This window comes from Hypanus sabinus, chromosome 6, assembly GCF_030144855.1.
Source record: "Hypanus sabinus isolate sHypSab1 chromosome 6, sHypSab1.hap1, whole genome shotgun sequence".
Taxonomy (NCBI): Eukaryota; Metazoa; Chordata; class Chondrichthyes; order Myliobatiformes; family Dasyatidae; genus Hypanus; species Hypanus sabinus.
The window spans coordinates 146137801-146161798 of NC_082711.1; the positions used below are offsets into that span (position 1 = coordinate 146137801).

Genomic DNA, 23998 nt, shown 5'->3' on the forward strand with positions numbered 1-23998 from the left:
CAGATCAAAACCCAGCACCAGATCTCCGACATGTCTGCCCCTGTTCTCCCCTACTGCCAAGTTGAGGCTAAATGTAAATTCGAAGAATAGCACCTCGTATCAATGTAACGGCATGAACATTGAATTTTCCAGCTTCTGGTAACTCTTTCTCCATGGTCCCTTTTTCCTTCTCCTTCTTTTCCAAATACACCTAGCCCCCATAACCATATTTTCCCCTCCCCCACCCTCTCCATCCATCCAACCACACACCCCTCTCACTGATTTTCTTTCCCACCTCCCTCCCTGTATTCCATGATCCAACTTCCTTTTTACTCCGTTTCCACTGTCTTCAAGCCCTGTGTCACTTGCATTCCCACTCTCCCCCCTCCCTCATCTGCCTATTGTCCCCTCACCTGGACGCACCTCTTACCTGCCAACTCTTGCTCCATTGCTTCACTCTGCCTTTTTATTCTGACCACATCCCTTCTAACTTTCAAACTAGCTGGGGGGGGGGGGGGGGGGGCGTCAACCTGAAATATTGACCACCCATTTCCCTCCGTAGATGCCCACAGACCTGCTGACTTCCCTCAGCGTTCTGCGTGTTGCATGTAATTGGATGATTTGGTTACGGGTGTGTGGGGTTGGTAGGAGCTTGCTTTTGTACGTGACCACACCAACCACTCTCAGAAGTATTTTGTTGGGTTTAGCAAGCGCTGGGATTTCCCCAAGTCATGAAAGGAGTATAATGCAAGTTTTTTATTTCCTTTAATGACCCAAAGTGAGTCAACACACGCTGGAGTTGCATTTGTTGAAGTCAGTCATGTGCATTCAGGCAACAGCAGCGGCCACTAAACAAGCCACTGACAGTCACTGCAACGCACCTACATGGGGCGTTGCTGCCATGGAGACCAAGCAAGGCAGGCTGCAAACGACGAGGAGGTAGACACATAAAAGCTCCTCTGTGCAATATTCACTGTTAGCCTTAACTTTCCCCTGCTGACTGTAGTGCCGGGCTGGGACTCGCATGAAGAGGAATGCGCTGCATTAAAAGCTGAAAAGGCTTTCCTTGCAAATAACAAATCTCTCACAGTTTAGGACACGTCCCGCTTGGCTCCTGAAAGGACTCAGATGCAGCTGCTGCTGCCTCTTCTTGAACTGTGTGAGAAATTGTGTGTAATTAGGCTATTGTATGCCATAAGTCTGGGTGGGGCCTGCTGAGGTTTCTTTAATCTTCACGACTGTGACACATTTGCAGTGGGAGAGCTGTGCTTCACTGCCAGCACCACAGCTGTAGGGGGTGGGATGGGGTGGTTGGGGTTGGGCTCAGTGACAGCTGCCGAGTTTTCAAGCTTCTTTAAAAGGAGACCTATGGCCTTCCTGTACCCCTACGTGACCTGCCTAGTAAACACTGGGGCTGTTTTCCTTGGCAGGACATCACACACTGCTTTTCCGCTCACTTGCTAGCTCCACGGGCTTCTCTGGCATTGTTCAGTCACTGAAGCGACCTGCTGCTTTCTTTTGCCGGTTAAGCTCATGGACTATGGACCCTATTGATGATGGAAGATAGCAAGATGTGCCTGTTGTAAACACACACACACACACACACACACACTTTCTGTCTTCAGAAAATCTACCCCTTCAGGACATCTGTTTCAGCAACTCGGTGACTGGATAGGGCTGGGAAATGAAAGGGGGGATGGGATATATTTGATAACGTGTGTGGGTGGGGTGGAGGCTATTACACATGGTGATGGTGGTCAAGGGAGAGGTTCTTGCTCGTGCAGGAGGATTCTTCCTCCCAACAGCAGGGATATGATGACCAGTGGTCCAGCACTAGTCAGAGGGAGCTGGGAGACTGCAATCTGCCACCATGAAGGCAGCTGAAGAAGTCACTCCCCAGGAAAGGCTCAGATGCTCTTGGTGCATTATCTGCCATCCTAATTGCAATGCAGACCGCTGAGAGATGGGTAGAGAAAGGGGAGATGCAGGAAAAAAGCAATCTGCAATCAGAAGATGGAAAGTGGCAGAGTTTGCCGGGGGGGGGGGGGAGGGGGGGGCAAAGAGGGGTTTGGGGCAAAAGAGTTGGAGGAAGGGGGGACAGGAAGAGGGGAGGAGGGAGCAGGGATGGGGGAGATTTGGGAGGAGAGGGGAAACTGGGGGAAGGAGGAGGAGAATTGGAAGGACAGGGAGAAGGGTGAGAGTGGAGAAAAGGGGAGGGGAGAGGGGAGTGCTGATGAACTAGAGGAAGCCTCGCGGCAGGAGGGTAAGTCGATGAGTCTAGAGATAAAGAGGAAGGAAGGGACTGAGAGATTAGGTGGTAAGCGAAGGCTAAGAAGGAGGAATACCTGAGGGAGGGAGGAGACCTGAGGTAGCCCAGTTAAGGAATGAGAAACAGAGGTCTTGCAGGGAGGGGCCACTGAAGGAGGGAGAGGATCAGATACAGTATGAGTGAGGAATACCAAGGAAGATGATGTCCATAATCTGTGTCCACATGTATGTGGTCAGAGTGCACGTGTATATTGTATGCTTACAATTTGTATGTTCTGTGTTTGTGGTCTCTTACCATCTTGGATCTCTTTGCAACAAAACCAAGATCGAGAAAAGCACAAATCCAATCAGGCATCAGCGAAAATCATGGTGTGAGCAAACGCACGTATTGCAAGAGAGTTCTTAGCAATGTGGTTTTCTGCGAACAATTCTGTAAGTGGTCGTGTCGACCTCGATCCTATTTATGAGCAAACGTGGACAAAATTCCCATCCACAACGCATGAAGTTCAGCATGCAGCCAATCAGCAACAAGATTTCCTCCCCACATCACAATTCGGTTTCCATAATGATGGCCAATCAGCTGATTGATAAGTAAATAAAGGCTAAGCATATGGCGGACACTTCACAATTAACAGTGCGCCAATGACGTTTCCTCATATTGTGCCGAAAGGTTTGCAAGTAAGTTGTAAGATTGGAGAACAACTCAACCCAACCATTTTCTAGTCCTCAGAACGAGAGTCGAAACAAGTCATCCTTTGTCTTGAGGGACTTACTAGAAAGGACAAAGTGTCTACCAGTATTCTCACAGACCAGGGAAGTGTCCACTCACGTTCCTGCAGATTGAAGAACAACACCCCCATATATTGTATGGCAACGTATTGCTGCTGCAAAACAACACATTTCATGACACACGCCAGTGATATTAACCCTGTTCTGGATCTGATTTGATTATTCAAGGAGTCACATCAGAGTCCCTTACTACTCAGTTCTTTATTCCTAAACAGGAGATGGAAGTCTGAAGTAACTTAAGTTTTGAGCTTCCTCTCAAAAGAAGGCACTGAAAGGAAAAGCTGCATATGTTGCCATCATAATTGATTTAATGAATGAGGGTTTAAAAGATGGAAGAACTACCATGTCAAGTGCATATAATACACTTTCAGAATTTATCCCACAGCTTGCCAGGGTTTTGATCACACAGGGTTTTAATGGATCACACAACCTCATAGGCCATGGAGAAGAAGAGGGAAAATCAGAACGATTGCTCCCACCACTCACACACTGCCTGCTTATTCCACCATTCACTACTTCCTCCTCCAGTGTTGAGCAGTTGTTCACCATGACCAGATAGTGCAAACTATGCTCCTCAAAATCATATTATGCATCAGAAACACTTCCCACATAAACTGCCTTCAGTTTCCTCTCAACTGGGGTTTAAGCACACCAACAGACAGCAAGTCCCATGCTACTTTGATGTTTAATTTCACAGTAGCTCCCTGTAAAGCAATTGGTAATTCTTGAGGATGAAACTCTACTGTATAAATCCAGTGCTTACACAAGCCACCAGTTTCTGTGTTTAATAGAAAGCAAATCTGTGGACAAAACCTGAGATCTTACTAAGTCTTAATGCACTGAATCATATTGGGAACCACCCAATAAAGACAGCAGCTACGAAGGGTGTGCCACATAGAGTTTGGCAGAAAAGCTGAAAAAAAGGTCAAAGCCAGATTTATTATTGTATGCATGAATACACAAGTACATAACATCATATAAGTGGAATTCACAAGACAAACATAAATAACAAAGTATACACAAGAAAAACACAATTAAAACAAAGAATGCATGTTGTAGTGCAAAGTGATCAAAGAGGTCATGGTATTGCTATACTGGGATGGTGATTAGTGTAATGGTTCAAGAACCCAGTGGTTGATGGAAACTAGCTGTACTTGAAGGTACTCATGTGGTCTCCTTGATATCTTGTCGGTTATTGGATGCGAAAGGCGAGAGAACCGGAAGATTGGTGGATTTGGCACTGTAGGCTGCAGTGAGATTTTGATGCATTGGTAAATAGTACGAAAAATGGCAGGTAGAATTTAATAAAGAGAAATTGGAAGCCAGTTGTACACCATGAATGGCACAATCATTGGGAATACTGAGGAATAGAGGGATGCTGGTTTGCAAGTCCAAAGATACTTAAAGGTGGAAATGCAGGTAGATAACTTCATTACTAAATATACAGTGTCTATAAAAAAGTATTCACCCCCCAGAAATTTTCATGTGTTACTGTTTCACAACATTGACAGTGATTTAATTTGGCCTTTTAGACACCGATCAACAGAAAAAGATTCCTTCGTGTCAAAGTGAAAACAGATCTCTACAAAGTGATCTCAATAAAATACAAACATAAAACATAAAATAGTTGGTTGCATAAGTATTCACCCCCCCCCCCTTAAAATGACACACTAAATCATCACTGGTGCAGCCAACTGGTTTTTAGAAGTCACATAATTAGTTAAACAGAGATCTGTTTTTGGAGACCTGTGTGCAATCAAGGTGTTTCAATTGAATGTAGTAAAAATACACCTGTATCTGGATGGTCCAACTGCTGGTGAGTCAGTATCCTAGCAAAAACGACACCGTGAAGACAAAAGAACACTCCAAGCAACTCCTCGAAAGAGTTATTGAAAAGCACAAGTCAGGAGATGGATTCAAGAAAATTTTCAAGTCACTGTATATCTCTTGGAGTGCAGTTAAGTCAATCATCAAGAAATGGTAAGAATATTGCACAGCTGTAAATCTACCTGGAGCAGGCCATCCTCAAAAACGGAGTGACTGTGCAAGAAGGGGACTAGTGAAGAAGGCCACCAAGAAGCTTGTGACAACTCCAGAGGGGTTACCAGCTCCAGTGGCTGAAATGGGAGAGACCGTGCATACAACAACTGTTGCCTGGGTGCTTCACCAGTTGCAGGTTTATAGGAGAGTGGCAAAGTGAAAGCCACAGTTGATAACTACTCACATGACATCTCAGCTAGAGTTTGCTAGAAGGCATGTGGAGATTCTGAAATCAGCTGGAAGAAGGTTCTACGGTCTGACAAAACCAAAATTGAGCTTTTAGGCGATCAAACTAAACACCATGTTTGGTGTAAGCCAAACACTGCATATTATCAAAACACACCATCCCTACCATGAAGCATGGTGGTGGCTGCATCATGCTGTGGGGATGTTTCACTGTAGCTGGCGCTGGAAAGCTTGTGAAGGTAGAGGGTAAAATGATTGCCACAAAATACAGGGAAATTGCTGCAGGAAAACCTGATGCAGTCTGCGAGAGAACTGCAATTTGGGAGCAGATGTGTTTTCCAGCAAGACAATGACCCCAAGCATAAAGCCAAAGCTACACAGGAATGGCTGAAAAACAACAAAGTGAATGTCCTGGAGTGGCAAAGTCAGAGGCTCAACCCAATAGAGAATTTATGGCTGAACTTGTAAAGGGCTATTCCCTCACAATCCCCATGCACTCTGACAGAGTTTGAGCAGTTTTGTAAAGAAAGGGGAAAAATTAGTGTCCAGATCTGCAAAGTTGATCCACACAGACCCAAGGCTGTAATTGCTATCAAAGGTGAATCTACTAGATACTGACTTGAATGGAGTGAATACTTATACAATCAATTATTTTGTGTTTTATATTTGGAATTAATTTAGATCACTTTGTCGAGATCGGTTTTCACTTTGACATGGAGGTGTCTAATTCTGTTGATCAGTTTCAAAAAAACCCCAAATTAAATCCACTGTGATTCAAAGTTGTAAAATAATAATACATGAAAACTTCCAAGGGGGTGAATACTTTTCAATGGCACTGTAGAGACAAGCACATTATGCTCCAATTTTAAAAACCTGTGGTTAGATTTCAGCTGGAATACTGCGTGCAGTTCTGGTTACTCTGCAATAGGAAGGATATTATGGTGCAAAACAGATTCACCAGGTTGTTGCCTGTGATGTTGCCGTTCAATTATGAGCAGAAACTGGATAAGCTAGATCTTTCCTCCCTGGAGCTGAGGAGGTAACAGGAGCACGAAAGATGTATATAAAATGATGAGGTAAAATGCAGATGGCAGGAAACTGTTCCCACAGCAAAAGAAGTTAAGTTTAAGGTAAGGGGGCAAGAGACTCAAAGGAGATATGATGGAAACCTTCTTCAGTCAGAGAATGGCAAATATTAGAGTGCACTGTCTGAGAGAGTGCCTGAAGAAGTACCGAGATGAATGTTTGAATCCCAAGGCACAGAGGGGTAACAGGGAAGGGTAGCTACTGGTCAGTGTGGAAGAGTTGGGCCAAATGGTTATTTCCATGCTGTCGGATTCAATGATTCCTGTTCAGTTGTAGTGTGGAGTTTAACATCATTACTTAGCTAAAACATAGCAGAAAGAACCATGCATTCTCCCACAAAATTTAAAGATTTGGACAGAATGCAAAGGAAAGAATAATTGGGAGAAGGAATGGGGGAATGCAGAAAGACAGCTGGAATGAAAATTCCATACAGTTGAGGAGTACCCCCATTAAAAGGACACTTGAACATTAATGAACAAGCTAGCTGAATAATGCTCTGCCCAGATGAAGTCCAGTAACAACAGATAAGCAAAAATGAAGGTAATTGAGAGGTACCAAAAGGATGATCCATTATGATGTTTCTCGGGCGAGATTTGCTTCCCCATCCTGATAGAAAGTGGTGTGTAGCAGTTTTCCCTTCAAATCTAATTATGTGTAGCAACACATTAGAGATAACTGTAGAACTTGCTCTTCACTAATTATAGGTAAATTCAATTGCAATTGAAGGTAGAGGAACAATAGTAATTCTTTTACTCCTTTTTCCCAAACTGACGGCTTCCAGGGAGATGATTTCAATCAGATTGCCATAGCACAAACATGGTGTTCTTTGTGGAAAGCATGTGCTCTTAGTGCTTCCAGGACCAGACTATCCCTTACAGACCTTGGCAATTAATTCCTATGCTTGGAAGCATTAGGTTCTTAAGAAAAGGGTTTTGGCTATAAAAGTATTAACTAAATATAAAGTTCTGTCACAAATTCAGCTACAGGAAATGACAGTTTGTATGTTTGGCACTTTGATTTAGTCAGAAGTAGTCAAGAGAAACGAGAAAAATGTAAGCAGATCTTTAAATAGTACTTGCTATGCCTTTTCAGTTGCCTTTATGAACAAGCACAACAACAGAATACAAGCAATCTTTTATCATCCTATTGGTCTGTTCCTCTCCTAAATCTCCAATAACCCGTAATTATTTCCCTTGGCTCTGAAAGTGAAATTAAGAGCCAAGTTCTACCAGACAAACAATTAATGGTTGAAGTCAGGCTGGATCTGCCTCTGAAACAACAAGCAAGAATGTGTAATGAAATAGCCCACCTGGATCATCTTGCTCCAGACTTCTCTATGAAATGCCAGTATTAGCACATCAGTATGTATGTATGTATGAACTGGAAGACTACGAGTTTTAATAGCTAGCCACCAGACAAGTTTCAATAAATAGTAATTATCTAACCTGCTTTTTAAGAATGTTACATCTGCACACACACACACACACCCATTTTCATTATGAACCTATTCTATTCTCACCCTAGTTCTGTATAAAGATGATAATTTTTACAATAACCTGACCCACCAATGCCAGCATATTAGCTTCTTTATCATCTGAAACAACACAATCTAGTCTCTATTCCATGGCATTTATCTAATCCTAGCAAAATATGAATAATGTTCTCCAGTCCATTTGACAATTGTCTATGTTCTTACCAATGGTCACTGTCTAACTGAAATCCAAATCAGCTTTATTAAAGGGGATTTGCTCCTTCAACAAGTCTTAGCTCATCACTTTCTCTGAAGCACTCAACACTCAATATCTTTACAGTTTTATTTTAGATGGCACGTATTAGCTTGATGATAGAATGGTGGAGTGTTGCTGTCCAGCATTATGTTGCAGGGACTAGCGCTGTGTCCTCTGTCATTCATCATCTATATTTGCAATCTGGATGAGAATGTAGTTGAGGCACTTACAGGTGACACCAAAATTGATGGTTTTCTGCATGGTGAAGAAATTTATCTGAGATTGCAAAGTATTAACTGAGAAAGTGGATGGAATTTAACTTAGACAAGTTCAAAGTGCTGGGATTTGGTAAATCAAACCAGGATATGACTTATACAGTAAATGGCAGGGCTGTGGAAAATGTTGAGGAATGAGAGTTGAAGGGGTATAAAAACACAACTTCCTGAAAATGACTACATAGTTTGACAAAGTGGTAAAGGAGGCATTTTACATGCTTTCCTTCTTCGCTCCAGTTACAAAATACAGGAGTTAATATGTCATTGGGAGCTTGAGGAGGTTTGGTATGTCACTAAAGACTTTTTCAATTTTCTACAATTATATGGTGGAAAGCATTCTGACTGGCTGCATCATTGCCTTGTACAGAAGCTCAGATGCACAGGATTGAAAAACGCTACAAAGGGTTGTAGACCCAGCCAGTTCCATCACAGGAACAAACCTCCCCACCATTGAGGACACCTTCAAAGTGTGGTACCTTAAGAAGGTGACATCTAACATTAAGGACCCTCACTATCCAGGACTCGCCCTCTTCTCATTACTACCACTGGGAAAGAGGTACAGGAGCCTGAAGACCCACACTCAGGTCGGGCTTCTTTCCCTCTGCCATCAGATTTCTGAATGATTCATGACCCATGTACACAACCTCAATATTCTTCTTTGCACTCATTTATTTTACTTTGAGTTGAATTGACTTTATTTCTTACATCCTTCACCTACATGAAGAGTAAAAATCCTTACATTACATCTCTGTCTAAATGTGTAATGTGCAATCATAGTAATTTATAATAAACAGAACAGTCAGTGTAACATGGAAATACATTCAAATCAGTGTGAGTTAATCCGTCCGATGGTGTGGTGGGAAAAGCTGTCTTGGGGCCTGTCGGTCCTGGCTTTTATGCTGCGGTACTGTTTTCCAGATGGCATCTTATATCTTTTGTATCTTAAGAGTAATTTTTAGAGCAACACTGAACTGTTGCCACAAAACAACACACTTCATGATACTTGTTGGTGATATAAAAATAAACCTGATTTTGATTCTGGGATCATGTTACACCTACAGAAGATTTGGCAAGACTGCACTTGCACTATTATGGGCAGTTCTGGTATTCTAGCTGTAGAAAGATGTCATTCAGCTGGAAAAGACTCCCAAGGATGATACCAGGATGGGAGGGCTTGAGTTACAGGAAAAGGAGGCTGAGGGATGACTTTATAGAGATATAAGATCATGATGTACAGAGGGAGAGGGAGGGAATTGCTGGAAGTTGGAGAATTCGATGTTCATACCAAGGGGCTGGAGGCTACCCAGACAGTATATGAGGTGTTGCTCCTCCACCCTGAGTTTGGCCTCATCATGGCAGTAGAGGAGGCCATGTACAGATGATAACAATATACTCTAACAATATATTTACAATATTATTCAAATATTACTGAAATATTAAATGGACAACACTCCTCCTTGCCTAGCTATAAACTACAACTCAGTATGATACAATTCAATCTAAAATTAACTATGCTGTGCATGTCAGCATTGTAGTTATATTACATAATATACTGTGTATATAGTTGAGATGCATTCTGTATTGAGATGGAGTTCACAGCTAAGCAGGGAGGAGCATTGTTTATTTAACATTTCAGCAGTATTTGAGTAATATTGTAAGTATATTGTTTGAGTAAGCATTCTTGTTCTTTAAATAATTCATTATGAATTATATGTATATGTAGAAGTCACTTGAACTGTACACGTCGTCATGCTAGCATATGATACATATGCGCCTCACTAAGTAAACGCAAAGTTACACTCACATTTTGGACTCGTGTGCTTTCCTTTGAATTAGTTTAATATTTTGAAGTTACAAATCAAAACACAGGCATCATTATAACACTCAAATTACATTTGGACAGGTAGATGAAATAATTAAGGTTTATAGGGATATCCTTCAAGAGGATCACAACCTTGACGTGGTTTGGAGGTTTATGTGCCTCAATGACCCAGAGAGTTATGTTGACTGAAGTCAGGGCTTTTTGCTTTGATGCTTGGTAGGGGCACCCATGCCAAATAGGTCAAAGGGTAGAGGTCAGAGTATGAGCGGTCCACTGGTCCTCCAAATTCAGGGGTTCAACCCAGGGCTAACAATCCTGAGTGGTAAAACCACATTTTTACAGAAACAGCAATGAAGAATCCTTCTACATCTGAGTGCGATGGTTTTCCTGAGTCTCCACCCGGAACTCGCATGACTGACAGTGGTGAAATCTGTGCTACTGACACGATGCAGGAAGCCGTGAACACTGCTAGAGATGGAGGCCAGTGCTGTAATGGGCAGTAAGTAAACAAGTAGAGGAATATGGCACTAGCTCAGGTAGGCAACTCAGTTAGCATGGACAAGTTGAACCAAAGGGTATGTATGCTGTATAGCTCTGTGACATTATACTGTATATGACATTTAACTTTAAATAAAGCTGCTATATTCAGCAATAATCTTCAAAATATACAGCACTGTGCAAAAGTCTTAGACAGGCTAGATTTCATATATAAATTTTATTTTAGATGTTTACTTTTTTGTCTTCTGCATTAGTGTGTCAGTTGAAAAGAGCAATTTGCAGATTTCCAAAACATTAACTGTTACAGATGATTTTTTGTATTTTGTTAAAGAAAGTAACATATTAAGTAACAGACCACTTTTCAAATAATATCTGGATTACTTTGTAGGTCTACAGCCCAGTGCATGATTAAACAAAGATAACAAACAGGTGCTAATGATCAATGACATAATGAGTGGAATGAACTAAACTGATTAACTGAACAGATGTAGAAGGAATCAAATTGGGCGAAAGACAACCAAACTAAAAGGTGAGTGTGTGGCAAATGTGAAAGTTAATCATCAATTCTTAAACCAGTGAACATAACAATAAGACACAAGGTTGTCATCCTGTATCTCCCAAAAAGGAATTTGATTGGCAGACAGGAGTTTCAATATGTGCTGTCCAAGTTCTTCTGAAGAAACACAAAGAAGGAGCAAGGCTGAGGACCAGAAATGCAGTGTTAGGCAATAGAAACTAAGGAAGACAAGAGATAGGTTAAACTGACATCTCTTCCGAGTCCAGCACTGCTATCAGCTTGAACTCTCAGAAACCACTGAACTGGAACCCAAGTACACCACTCTACATACAGTCTGGAGAAGTCTTGTCAGAAGTGGTCTTCATGAAAGAGCTGCTGTCAAAAAGCCATTCCTCCTAAGTGAAGACAAAGCCAAGAGTTTCACCAACGCATAACAACACAAGGACTGGGGCACTGATCAATGGCAATTAAGTGCTCTAGGCTGATGAGCCAAAATTTGATATTTTTGGCTCAAACAAGAGGCAGTTTGTCCAAAGAAAAGCTCTGAGAGCGCTACATGGATGAGTGTCTGCAGCCAACAGTGAATCATGGCAGAGGTTCCTGCAAACTTAGGGCTGCATTTCTGCAAATGGAGTTGGTGATCAGGTCAGAATTAGTGGAATCCTCAGTGCTGATAAGTACAAACAGATTCTGGTCCATCACACAATATCACCAGGGATGCATCTAATTGGTCCTAACTTCATTCTGCAGCAGGATAATAACCCCAAACAAATGGCCAAGTTCAAAGAACTATAATCAGCAGAAAGAAGAACAAGGAGTTCTGCAACAGATAGTATGGTCTTCATAGAGCCCTGATTTCAACATTGTCAAGACTGTCTGGGATCCTGGAGAGAAAGAACCAAGTGAGACAGCTAAAGTTTGCAGAAGAATTATGACAAGTTCTCCAAGATGCTTAGAACAATCTACCAATCAATTTTCTTATAAAATTGCACCTAAGTGTACCTAAGAGTATTGATGCAGTTTTAAAGGCAAATATTGATTTCATTTAACTCAATCTTTACTGTTTAATGCTCTTTACAGTATTTTTTTTTGATATTTAGAAGCTTTTTAATTCAGTACTTTTGAAAGCTTCTTCTCTTTACAGCACTTCTTCCACATGTGCCCAAGACTTTTGTACAGAACTGTACATGCACAAGTACCTCTGTAGACCAACATAAAAGCACTAATATATATCCCTGCCACATACTACATATATTCAGATACAATATACACACCTTTTACATTACATATAGAAAGTGGTTCGTTCTTATACCAGAAACCTGCAGCTCATCTTCATCAACTTCCTTTGGAGCTCCCAATCTAATCTCAAAGTTTGTGGAGGGTATCTCTGAATTTTTTTCTCACTATGTCCCAATTTTTCCCTGACTGTTCTGCAGACTGCACCCACCAACAAGTTCATGTTCTATTCATGTCTGCTTTGTCCGGTAGACACTACGGCAGCATTAAAGCCAGGACCAAAAGGCTATGGGACAGGTTCTTTCTACAAGCCATTAGACTTTTAAATTCACGCGTCTGTACATTGCAATGGAGTCATACCACAAAGATTTTTATTCTCTCATGTTAAACATGGATGTAAGATTTAAATAAATTGTAAATTCACGTTCTGCTCACCTATAAATTATTCAGCTAATGGCAAGACATCCACCCACTGATGTACTGTATCAGATCAATTGTGAGAATGAGGCGTGTGGACATGCAGCTGATCAATCACTCAGTAAATCGACTGGGTCTTCTATGTGTGGCAGGTATTCTCTTTTGGGTGTGGGCTTTTGTGCGCACGTTTTCGTTTGGAGCTCCCTCACCCGTACGTTGCACAGTGTGTACAGTATTAGCATGTCTCAGTAAAATCGTTTATTCATACAACTCAGTTGTTGTTCTTGCTCATTGCATTGGGAACAATAATTTCACTGTTTACCTCAGCTTCACTTTCACAAAACCCGGACCCATATCTAGGCTTGAAACATCATGTTACTCTGCAGATGCAGGGACACACACATAAAATGCTGGAGGAAATCAGCCACGGAATAAAAAAGTCAGCATTTTGGGCTGAGACACTTCATCAGGACTGGCAGATGAGCTGTTATTTTGATGGTCACTCTCCGGTCAGCAAAGTAAATGGTAATGACAAAGACGCAAGAAAAATGCCCTCAGAAAATTTTTATTCAATAACTGCCTTAGGAAGGATTGCCTTCCATAAAATTAGGCATATTTCATATCTGTTCCACTTAACTGATCACTAGAACTTAACTGAAACTACGGTAGCATAACTAAGAACAAATGTTATCAGACAAGGGTTGAATAATTTATCACTGCTGGTGGTAGTGAGGGCAGATGCTTACCTAGAGTTCTCTGCATCATCCTTGCTCATCTCTATTATAGACAATTTGTAGTGTGTCTTTGAACACAACATTTATTGGTATACTCTGACAAAAAATAGTTAAGTATACAGGACAGGAAAAGTACATCCTCTGTTCGAGAAGGAGCTGAAACTATCAAATGCTGTGATCACAGAGAAGGCGAGATGTGATTTTCCCCTGATACCTGGGCTGTCAAATGCTCAGAAAATTATTTTCAATTAATTGTAATTTTAATTAGACTGTTAAACAAGAGTTCCAGTATTTCTTCATGTCCAACAATGAATGCTTCGGCTTTTGGTGGAGAGGAGAGTGAAACTCCAATTCAATTTTTCCCCTGAATATCTACAATTAACTCATTAACAAATCTAACATATAAATTTGTTGTGTTATGAGTGATGAACAGATCTGATGGACAATGGGGTGCAGAGTTAACCATTCCCAACCCCCCCCCCCAAGAACTATGAACTATTGCTGTTGTTATGCTACTATTGAGAGAGAGTGATAAAGCCCAGACAAGAACATTTGCTACAGATAAGAGGGGGAGAGAGACTGTTGATTTACTGTATTATGACTCTTCCTGAATTATTTGCCTGCCACTACAAGGACTTTACTTTGCTCGTTAACATTCCTCAGGAGACAGCAGGAGTGGCCTGATTTGATGGACACAGTCATTCAGAGTTGATGGATAGCTGAGACCCTGTGAGTGGGGATAAAAGACAGGTCTGGAGAGACACCCTTCAGACACACCAGTGGACACTGACTGAGTGTTGGGAACCCACAGAAAGGTGGGAGCTTCAGAGAGCGTACCAGGAGATCCGTCAGTAAAGCTCACAGTGTTACAGCATGGCCAGTGGGGACTTGTGTGTGTGTCCACTCATGCCAGAGTGACGAGTCCACCACAGAAGAACGGTCTAGCTGAAGAACAGAGGGGTCATAACTGAATGGCCACAACAACACGACGGATTAAGAAAGCCGCAAAAGGTTTGCCTGCCGCAGCAACTGTTGCTGTTACACCTTGCTCGCTCTCTCTCTCTCTCTCCAACGATTTCAACACAACAACCAAAACCACCTCAGCATTTATGAGCATTTATGAACTCTATACTTTCCTATGACAATTCATTTACCCCTAGACATCGATAGAGCTTGTTTATTATTATTCCTACATTTTTAGGTTTATTACTGCTAACTTGTTTTATATGTATATTTGCATTTTTGATATTGTATTGTGTAGTTTACTAATAAACACCTTTAATTTGGTACCACCAAACTCCAACGGATTCTTCTTTCTCTGCTGGTCAGACACCCAGTTACGGGGTACGTAACAGTTGTGACATAAATTATATACATTAACTGTAATTTACTGTCAGCTCTGTGTACTACTCATCACAGTCCAAGAGCTTTTGGCATCTTTTTGGAAGAATTTATTGTTTGCATTTCTTTAGTTTTTTTTCCTGCATTTCTTTAAACGCCTTCAGATGAGTATAAAAGAGACCCATGGGAATTTATACCTGGAAAATCTGAAACTGGGTGAGAGGTAGTTGTTGAATGCACAACTGACCTAACACTAATGCTCTACATGGAGGTATGAGTTCAACACTTCCAAGAGAAGTGGTTAGAGATTATAGAATCAGATAGAATGATTTAAACAGGAGTGGCTATTGTGCAAGACGTACCCAATCTGTTAGGATGCTTACTAAAGATTTTGAATGTCTTCCCTCCCTCCTCTGTCCCTGCGTTCACCCCTGCCAGATCAAAACCAGCAGAAAGGATGGAAGTTTAATTCCCGTCTTAATGCACGGATAGATATCAAGCTCTTGGGGTTATTTGTGACCTTCAGTTAAACATCTGTCTGATGCAAACTGCCAAGGCCCATTGGCTCATTGCGTAGTCTGCTGAGGGACCAGAACACGACAACGCCACACAAACGATTCAAGGCAAGACTGGTGCCTAAGTGATCTATGTTCGAGTCTTGGTCCTAATTAACTGCACCTGACCTGAGACAGTGAAAGACTAAAAGGTCGTCCCCTTGCAGGAGAATTCAGGAAATATTTAAGTTTTCTGAAAATCAATGCTTTTATGAAGAGCTTTTGGTATTTATCCTTCAAGATTAAAACCTTCAGACACTCTCAAATAATTTGCTCAATACCATTTTCAACTAATCAAAAAAACATTAAGATACACATGTGCAAGTGAACACATACAGACTGGTATGGACTGTGTGCATGTATGTGTCGGTGTACGTGTGTGCAAACACGCAGGAGTCCCCTACCTTGTTGAAGAGCGAGAGACAAGGATGTGGGTCTCGATCAGGTCTCTCCAGTTTGATCATACTGACAAAGCCATAGTCTTGTTGTTCATCTTCACTGGTGTTACACAGCCACAGAGGATGAAACTGCCAAAGAAAGCAATAAAAACTTAGTGAACTGAGGATAGTGCCTTTATGAACACAGAGAGATGGCAGCTGAATAATTAGGAGTGCAACTTCAATTTATTAACACACACAAAAACCATACACTTTATTTCAGTATTCATGTACGAATCCAATTGGTATAGAAATGAAGGTAAGGCTGAAGCAAGGACAGCATTCAAAAATGCTGCAAGAAAGTTAACACTGAATTGAGGAAATGTTGTATACACTTCCTTACTTACACAGAATTGTCATTAAAGTCAGGCGCAATCTAGGAATTATAAATGGCATAGCAGATACAATTTCCCTTTCCTGTGATGTCTGCTTGTTTGTGGCTCCCTGTGTACAGTATTTCCTCCAAGATGACTATAACCTTTTCATGGTTTGGAGGCTTACTGCCTCAGTGACCCAGAGAGCTATGTTGGCTAGAGTCAGGGATTTAACCTTTGGATCTTGGAAGGGACACCCACGCCAAACACGACAAAGGGTACAGGCCAGACTAAGAGTGGTCCACCAGTCCTCCAGGTTCAGGGGTTCAGCTCAGGGCTGACAATCCTGACTGGTAAAACAAAACGGTTACGGAAACAGCAAGGAAGAATCCTTCTACATCTGAGCGCGACGGTCTCCACTTGGGACTTTCATGATTGACAGTGGTGAAAACTGAAAGGAAGCTACTAATGTGATGAGGGAAGTCCTGAGACGAAGGACCCTCATTGTTGCCCTAAATACCAGTGGCGTAATAGGCAGAAAGTAATGTGCAGTATTGACAGTACAGTTTTATTTTACAAGTTTTGTTGGTTCCTGGCATAGGATTCAGACAGTCACTCTTGTTGCATTATCTTGCTCAGCAAATTAATTGTTAATTGGAAGGCAGTCTGAGGTCTGGATTAACAGATCTTTACCGACAATATCCAATCTTGTACAAGGATGCTTCTATAAACACATCATCTGCAATTAAGACTGACTTCTCCCTAGAGAAGTGGTCGCTAACCCATTGATCGCGATCGACTAGTCGATCCTTGAGACTTTCCCAGTAGATTCCTAAAAAAAGTATGAAAAATAAATACACAAATACTGTTGAGAGATTGTTTCCGGGTTGTGGGGTTTTAGTTCCGTTCTTTCTGCCCAGTGTGCATGTGTGTAGCTCCCCCGACATGCACTACAGTGTACTTTAGTGTCCCCAACCACCGGGCTGCAAGGAAATGATACGAGTCAGCTGCACCTTTCCTCATTCCCTGTCATGCCCACTGTTGAACTTGAACCCACGAGAGGTCATTACCCAAGCATGTCAGGGATCACTGGTTGGCCTCGGGTAACCGGCCGCTTCGAGCGGCTGGCGAGAAGTGCTGTTGCTACTGGCTTGGAGCACGGGCAGATGGGCGCTGCCTCTAAACCTGTTTAGCACACCGAATGTTCGTGGAGAACCCGGTGCTAAAATATTCACAGACGACCTAATTCGGGCTCAGGGTTTCATAAGCAGCAGAGCAGCTACCTCGCTGCGATCTACTGAAACAAACTTTTGTCGGCCGATAGATCATACAAGGGGGGCAGACATGCGCCCTGTCGCACTCCTCGCTTGGCCGGTCGCTCTCTCCAGACTGCGACTGCCGCTGCCTCGGTATGGGAACAGCCGCATCTGGCCAAGGCGGCTGGCGGCAGGCGGGTGGGAGGTTGGAGCTCGGGCCGGAGGCTGTCTAATGAGGCAATGGAGCCCTCAAAACTGCTCGAGTCCAAGCACCCTGCACTTAAAGACAAACCCGTTGAGTTTTTTTTCCAGCAGAAAAAACGTGAGCAAGCTGGACAGCAGCTGAGAGCCACGTAAACTAAATTGTGGAATAGACTGGACATAAGGAACCTGCTTCAAGTTTCGCTGTATTCCGGTCGCGTTTAACACCCCCACCACCCCACCCCCACCCCTTGTCAGCCGGTCCGTAAGAATATTGTCAATATTAAACCAGTCCACTGTGCAAAAAAAAAAGGGTGGTGACCCCTGGTGTTCATACATTATTTCTACTTCTGGTCTTTTCTGCTCCGGTGCGCATGCGTGTAACTAATCGATTTGGAGTCGATCTTGCCTTTCACTAAGGCCAAGGTAAGGGATCTTGGGCTCAAAAAGGTTGGTGACCACTACCCTAGAGAGATACCTTCCTACAGGAAACGTGTAAATAAGGCCGAAAGAGCACTGAGAAAACTTACAAGGATGTTACCAGTTCTGGAGGAACTGAGTTATATGAAAAGATTGACTAGGTTAGGACTTCATTCCTTGGAATGTAGAAGATTGAGAGGAGATTTGATAGAGGAACACAAAATTATGAGGGGTATAGATAAGGTTAATGCAAGCAGGCATTTACCACTGAGTTTGGGTGAGACTACATGGTCATGGGTTAAAGATGAAAGCAGTAAAGGGGAACATGAGGGTAAACTTCTTCACTCAGAAAGCCGTGAGAGCACAGGTGGAACATGCAAGCTCGGCTGTAACATTTTAAGCAAAGTTTGGATAGGTACACGGATGGCAGGGGTCCTGATGCCTGTTGATGGGAGTAGGAAGCTTAAATGGTTTTGGCATGGACTAGATGGGCCGGAGATCCCATTTCTGTGCTGTATTTTTCTATGACTCTATACAAGACGAAGGGAAATCTCCAGAACATGTAAACAATGATTCCAAAGATTCCAAAGTATGCAAGCATAAAACTGAAAGAAAATAAAACACACTTTGAAGTGTTGAATAAAATGGTAAAGTGTTATCCACTACAATTCTACTTGGGATAAAGAATAATGAATTCTGTTTGTTTAATTCCAAAATGGGCTTCTTTGCTTATGGCCTAAACTTAGACATAGAGAGCAGTAAATCACACAGGCAATGACTGCCGATGGTACTGTGTCACTGGATAATAAAGTGACTATCCATTCAAATGAGCTTGGTAACCCATGACTTTTCAAACTCCTCTAATAATAACAACATGAAAATCTGTAAAGGTTTCCTTGTGATGAAGCCTTTCCTTCTGGATTCAGAATGAAGATGCCATTAACCATTAATCTGGGACAATGCAGACCCAGGGTTGGTCAATGTTTTGGTAGGAAAAATTACATTTTGAGTTAAAATGCAACTGTACTATACTGCAGCCCAGAAGTGAATGGCTGTAATGTTTGAATAAGGTGAATTCACTGAGGCCAGGTCTCCTTAGAATGAGTACTCAGTTTTCATTGGGCTTTAGAAAGCCAGTGCCTGGCATTTCAGGAACTCCATCCTCCAAATAATTAACAACAGAGAAAATTCAAACCATAAGACATAGAAGTAGAATTAGGTCATCTCATCCATTAGAGTCCTTCATTTGATCATGACCGGTCTATTTTTCCATCTCAACCCCATTCCCTGCCTTCTTGCCTTTGACATCCTTACTAATCAAAAACCAATCAACCTCTGCTTCAAGTATATCCAACGACGTGACTTCTACAGCTGTCTGTGGCCATAAGTTCCACAGATTTGCCACCCTTTGGCTAAAGAAATTCCTCCTCAGTTTTGTTCTAAAGGGATGCTCTTTAATTCTGAGGCTGTGCACTCTGGTCCAAAACTCTCCCTCAAATGGAAACATCTTCTGTACATTCACTCTATCCAAGCCTTCCAATATTTGGCATGTTTCAATGAGAGTCCCCATCATCCTTTTAAACTCCAGCGAGTACAGGCTCAGAGCCATCAAATGCTCCTCATACGTTAACCCTTTCATCCCTGGGATCCTTCTTGTAAATGTCTTCTGGACCCTCACCAACGTCAGCACATCAGTCCTTTGATACAAGTTCCAAAATTACTCACAATACTCTAAATGTGGTCTGGCCAATGACTTATTAAGCCTCAATGTTACATCCTTGCTTTTATATTCTAGTCCTCTCAAAATGATGCTATATTGCATTTACCTTCTTCACTAGTGACTCAATATGCAAGTTAATCTTTAGAGAATCCTGCACTAGGACCCCCAAGTCCCTTTGTACCTCCCATTTCTGAATTCACTCTCCATTTAGAAAATAGTCTATGCCTTTATTCCTTCTACCTAAGTGCTTGACCATACACTTTCCTATACTATATTCCATCTGCCACTTCTTTGCCCATTCTCCGAATCTCATCAAGTTCTTCTGCACACTCCCTGCTTCTTCAACACTACCAGCCCCTCCACCTATCATTGTATCATTTGCAAACTTGGCCACAAAGTCATCAATTCCATCATCTCACATCATTAAAAAATAAAAGTGAAAAGTAGCAGACCCAACACCGACCTCAAGGAACACCACTAGCCACCAACAGCCAACCAGAAAAGACCACCTTTATTCCCACTCTCTGCCAGTTAGCCAATCTTCTACCCATGCTACTACCTATCCTTAGTAAATCCTTCATCACAGCCCCTCAATTGCTTTAACGCTAATTTAAGCCACTTATCAAAAGTCACCTTTGGTCTTAAAGTGGATAAAATAAATACCAAACAGTTGCTATTTAAGCACACAGATAAGAATTTCTTGTTGGTGCTAGGAAAGGGCCTGTCTTGCAGAATTAGGGTGCAGACTTCCCAGCAGCACTTGCAATACCTGGTAGCCTATAGCTTGTGTTCAATCCGCAAATCTGTCTACCCAACATAGCCCTTTCAACCTGACTTACTTATGCTTTATATTTCCAACTGGTGTTTTCTTCTCAGTGGTTTTCCTGTAGTCTGTACTGCAACTCAGAAGGCTCTTCAATCCCTGGCCTTTGCCAGGCAAGTTTCAAAACAGAAATACTGATCTCCAAGCAAAACTGTAGAATTAGAAAGGTCAACTCCAAACTACCAGCAAACCAGGCAGTCTTTAGTCAACCGGCAAGTGACAGTGCTCTGATAATGGCAGTTAATATCAATGTTAAGGGAATATAGATATAGAATCTGGTAGCAGTCATGTTAACTTAAAGCTACACTGCACCAGGGAAAGACAAACTAGCTGGGAACAAAATGTCTTTCTGGGAAGATAAAATGCATTGAGTTCCATCCCAAAGTAGATTAGATCTATGCAAGGTTAAGGGACAGAGGGAGAATCCAGAATGCTATTTATGTGGCCAGCAAAGTAATTAGGGATTTAGAAAATGAGCGAGATCATTGTCACAAGCAGCAGTACCAGTCTTCAAATCAAAAGCCAAAAAAAGGTTAGGGGTGAACATGGAATTATTACTGTCAGGAATCATTACTGATTGAACCCAATTTCCGTCCAGAGTAACAAAAGGGGAAGCTTCCTGGTATTCTGGGATGATGCAACCCATGCCAAGTACAATGCCTGGAACAGCAGAACTAATTTGGTCATTTGCAGATATATTCCACTTAAAATGTGATGAAAAGATGAAGGAAGTAAGTCCACAAAACCTCCAAAGATACTGAGTCTGCCTACTCAGAAATGTAACTGAGTAAAGGAGACAATTTGCTCTTAGGCAGCCAAGCCTGAACAGAGTACACACCACACCAGCCTTTGAACAGTCAAAACAAAATGTTCTCAAATTCATTTGATACCCTGTTTTCCATTATATATGATTCCCTGACATACCACATATTTCACTTTTATCCTGATGCAGCATAGTACTTCCTTAATTAGAATGAGCTAATCATTGGCACACATATTTTACAACAGCCTGTAACCTGTGCATTTGGTCAAAGGATGCAGAGCTTGGCAAATTCTATGTGAAACGGAGCACAATCACTCACAAAATATCCACTTAATGTGTCTTCCAAATCTATGAATGAATTACCCACCTATCCCGGCACCCACATCTAGATGAAAGTGGATTGCTTTCTTGGTGTAGCCCCATCTACCCTGATCAGTTCTGGTCACCCTCTTCCTGGATCTCTCATCCTCTCTGAACAAGAATACACTAACTCCCTGCCGCAGTTACCATCTTCTCTGACCAAGAATCCATCACTCTCACTTTTGGAGCTAGGCCACTTTGTCTATAGTGGCTCCTTTTTCATATTCAGTCAGCAGTTGCCGCAGTAACGCAGGAAACGTGTTCAAGGCAATGATGAAACTTCTGAAGTTTTATTGACTGTGAAATCCAAACTCCCTTTTTGTTCTCACTAGCCTTGCACTTCATTGAATTTCATCCGTGGAGACGAGATGTTCCAGCTGGCATCTGTTTCAGCTGCAGAAGGATTGTATACAAATGGGGCATTGTACCCGGACCTTTCCGTTCTCACCATAAGGCAATCTTCAAACACCAGAGTACCCAGACTGCACTGCTGTAACATGAGCTCTTCTGTGAATGTTGTATTTGAGGAGGTGATAAGCAGGTCATACTCCAAGCAATATGGTAACTTGATTAAAAATTAAACTGCACTTGGAATCAAATCAAAGGAAAAGTGTAATTGAAATGTAACTTGCATCTTCCTGTTTGTGCGCAGGAATGATTACTGTGTTGCGGGACTTTGCTTTCATCTCTGTTCATCTATTGCCAGCTGGGCACATGCCGATGCTCAATCTCATTCTTAGTATCGTAAAGATGGTTTACAGGATCTCAGCCTGCACGACAGACTCGGCACATCTCAACTCTCTGGGAGGCACTGAGTATCTCAAAAGATATTTGGCAATCTACACGATGGCTGTTCTTATGTCTGCGACAGCAGTGCTTCATTGCATCGTAAACGGTGACTGTTAACATGTAACTAAACATGTGTTTTTACATGTCTAGTTATGTGAGTGATTCCTTAAAACCTAATTCTTTGACAATGTTTTGTCAGTTTCCAATGCTGCACGATAGTGCTCCTTCAAAGCCACTTGGAACATTTTACTAAACAATGCCATAGTAAATGCAAGTTGTCCTAAAGTAGCAGTGAGATAACGTATTGTCTAAATCATTGGTTTACTGTACTCTCTCAGCATTATAGATAGATAATTTATTGATCCCAAAGGAAATTCCAACGTCACAGTCACATTACAAGTGCACAGGTATACGAATATTAGAAGAGAAGTAAGAAAGAATAAAAAATGTTACCTCAAACAGGAGGGGATTATCAATTCCTCAGCTATAGGTTGACTCCTGCAACAGAGCTAGCCTTTCTAATCAGTTTATTGAGCCTGTTGGCATCACCCGTGTTGATGCCATTGCCCCAGCACACCACTGCATAGAAGATTGCACTGACAACAACGGACTGGTAGAACATGTGAAGGAGAGGCCTGTATACTCCGAGCGACCTCAGTCTCCTCAGGAAATAGAGGCGGCTCTGGCTCTTCTTGTACACAGCCTCTTTGATGGTGTTCCACCCAAATCTGTCATCCAGGTACACCCCCCCAATCCTTGTAGGTCCTTATCACATCCACATCCTCACCATCAGTAGTAACAGGGAGCAGTGTAGGCTTAGTCTTCTTAAAGTTCACAACCATCTCCTTTGTCTTGCTAACGTTGAGCTGCAGATAATTCAGCTTGCACTGAGAAAGTCCTCCACCAGGGCCCTGTATTCATCCTCCCGTCCTCCCTTTATACACCTAACTATTGCTGAGTTATCAGAGAATTTCTGCAGATGACATGACTCAGTGTTGTATCTAAAGTCAGAGATATACAGGGTAAACAGGAAGAGAGCTAATACAGTCCCCTGAGGGGTCCCAGTGCTGCTTATAGCCATGTCTGACACACAGCTCTGAAGTTGCACAATCTGTGATCAGCCGGTCAGGTAGTCCATTATCGATGGAAGTGCCAACTTGTATTGAACGGAGGTATTCCCCCCGCAATAAGGGCTATATGGTATTGAAGGCATGATCCTCACAGTGCTGCCCTGCTTATCCAAATGGGAGCAGGCTCTTTTCAGCAGGTAGACGACAGCATCATTGACTATGGGCCATAATCCATTCTGTTCTACTTGGGCTATGCCACAAAGAAGTGGGGTGCCTTTGTTACCCAGTGCCTTTGTTACCCATGCATCACTGCTTTGCTACTAAACCAGCAGGAAGGGATAGCTTCTATTCTCCCACTGGACTGCACCAGTTGGAG

General features: G+C 42.2%; 1 protein-coding gene across 1 annotated transcript in view; it reads right to left on the reverse strand.

The window, feature by feature from the left end:
- LOC132395938 (E3 ubiquitin-protein ligase RNF43) overlaps positions 1-23998 on the reverse strand; it is a 210906-nt gene that overhangs the window by 53282 nt on the left and 133626 nt on the right. Inside the window, exon 2 of the mRNA XM_059973154.1 lies at positions 15874-15996. Within this exon, the coding sequence (XP_059829137.1) occupies positions 15874-15996 (123 nt within the window). The remainder of the gene's footprint in view (positions 1-15873; positions 15997-23998) is intronic.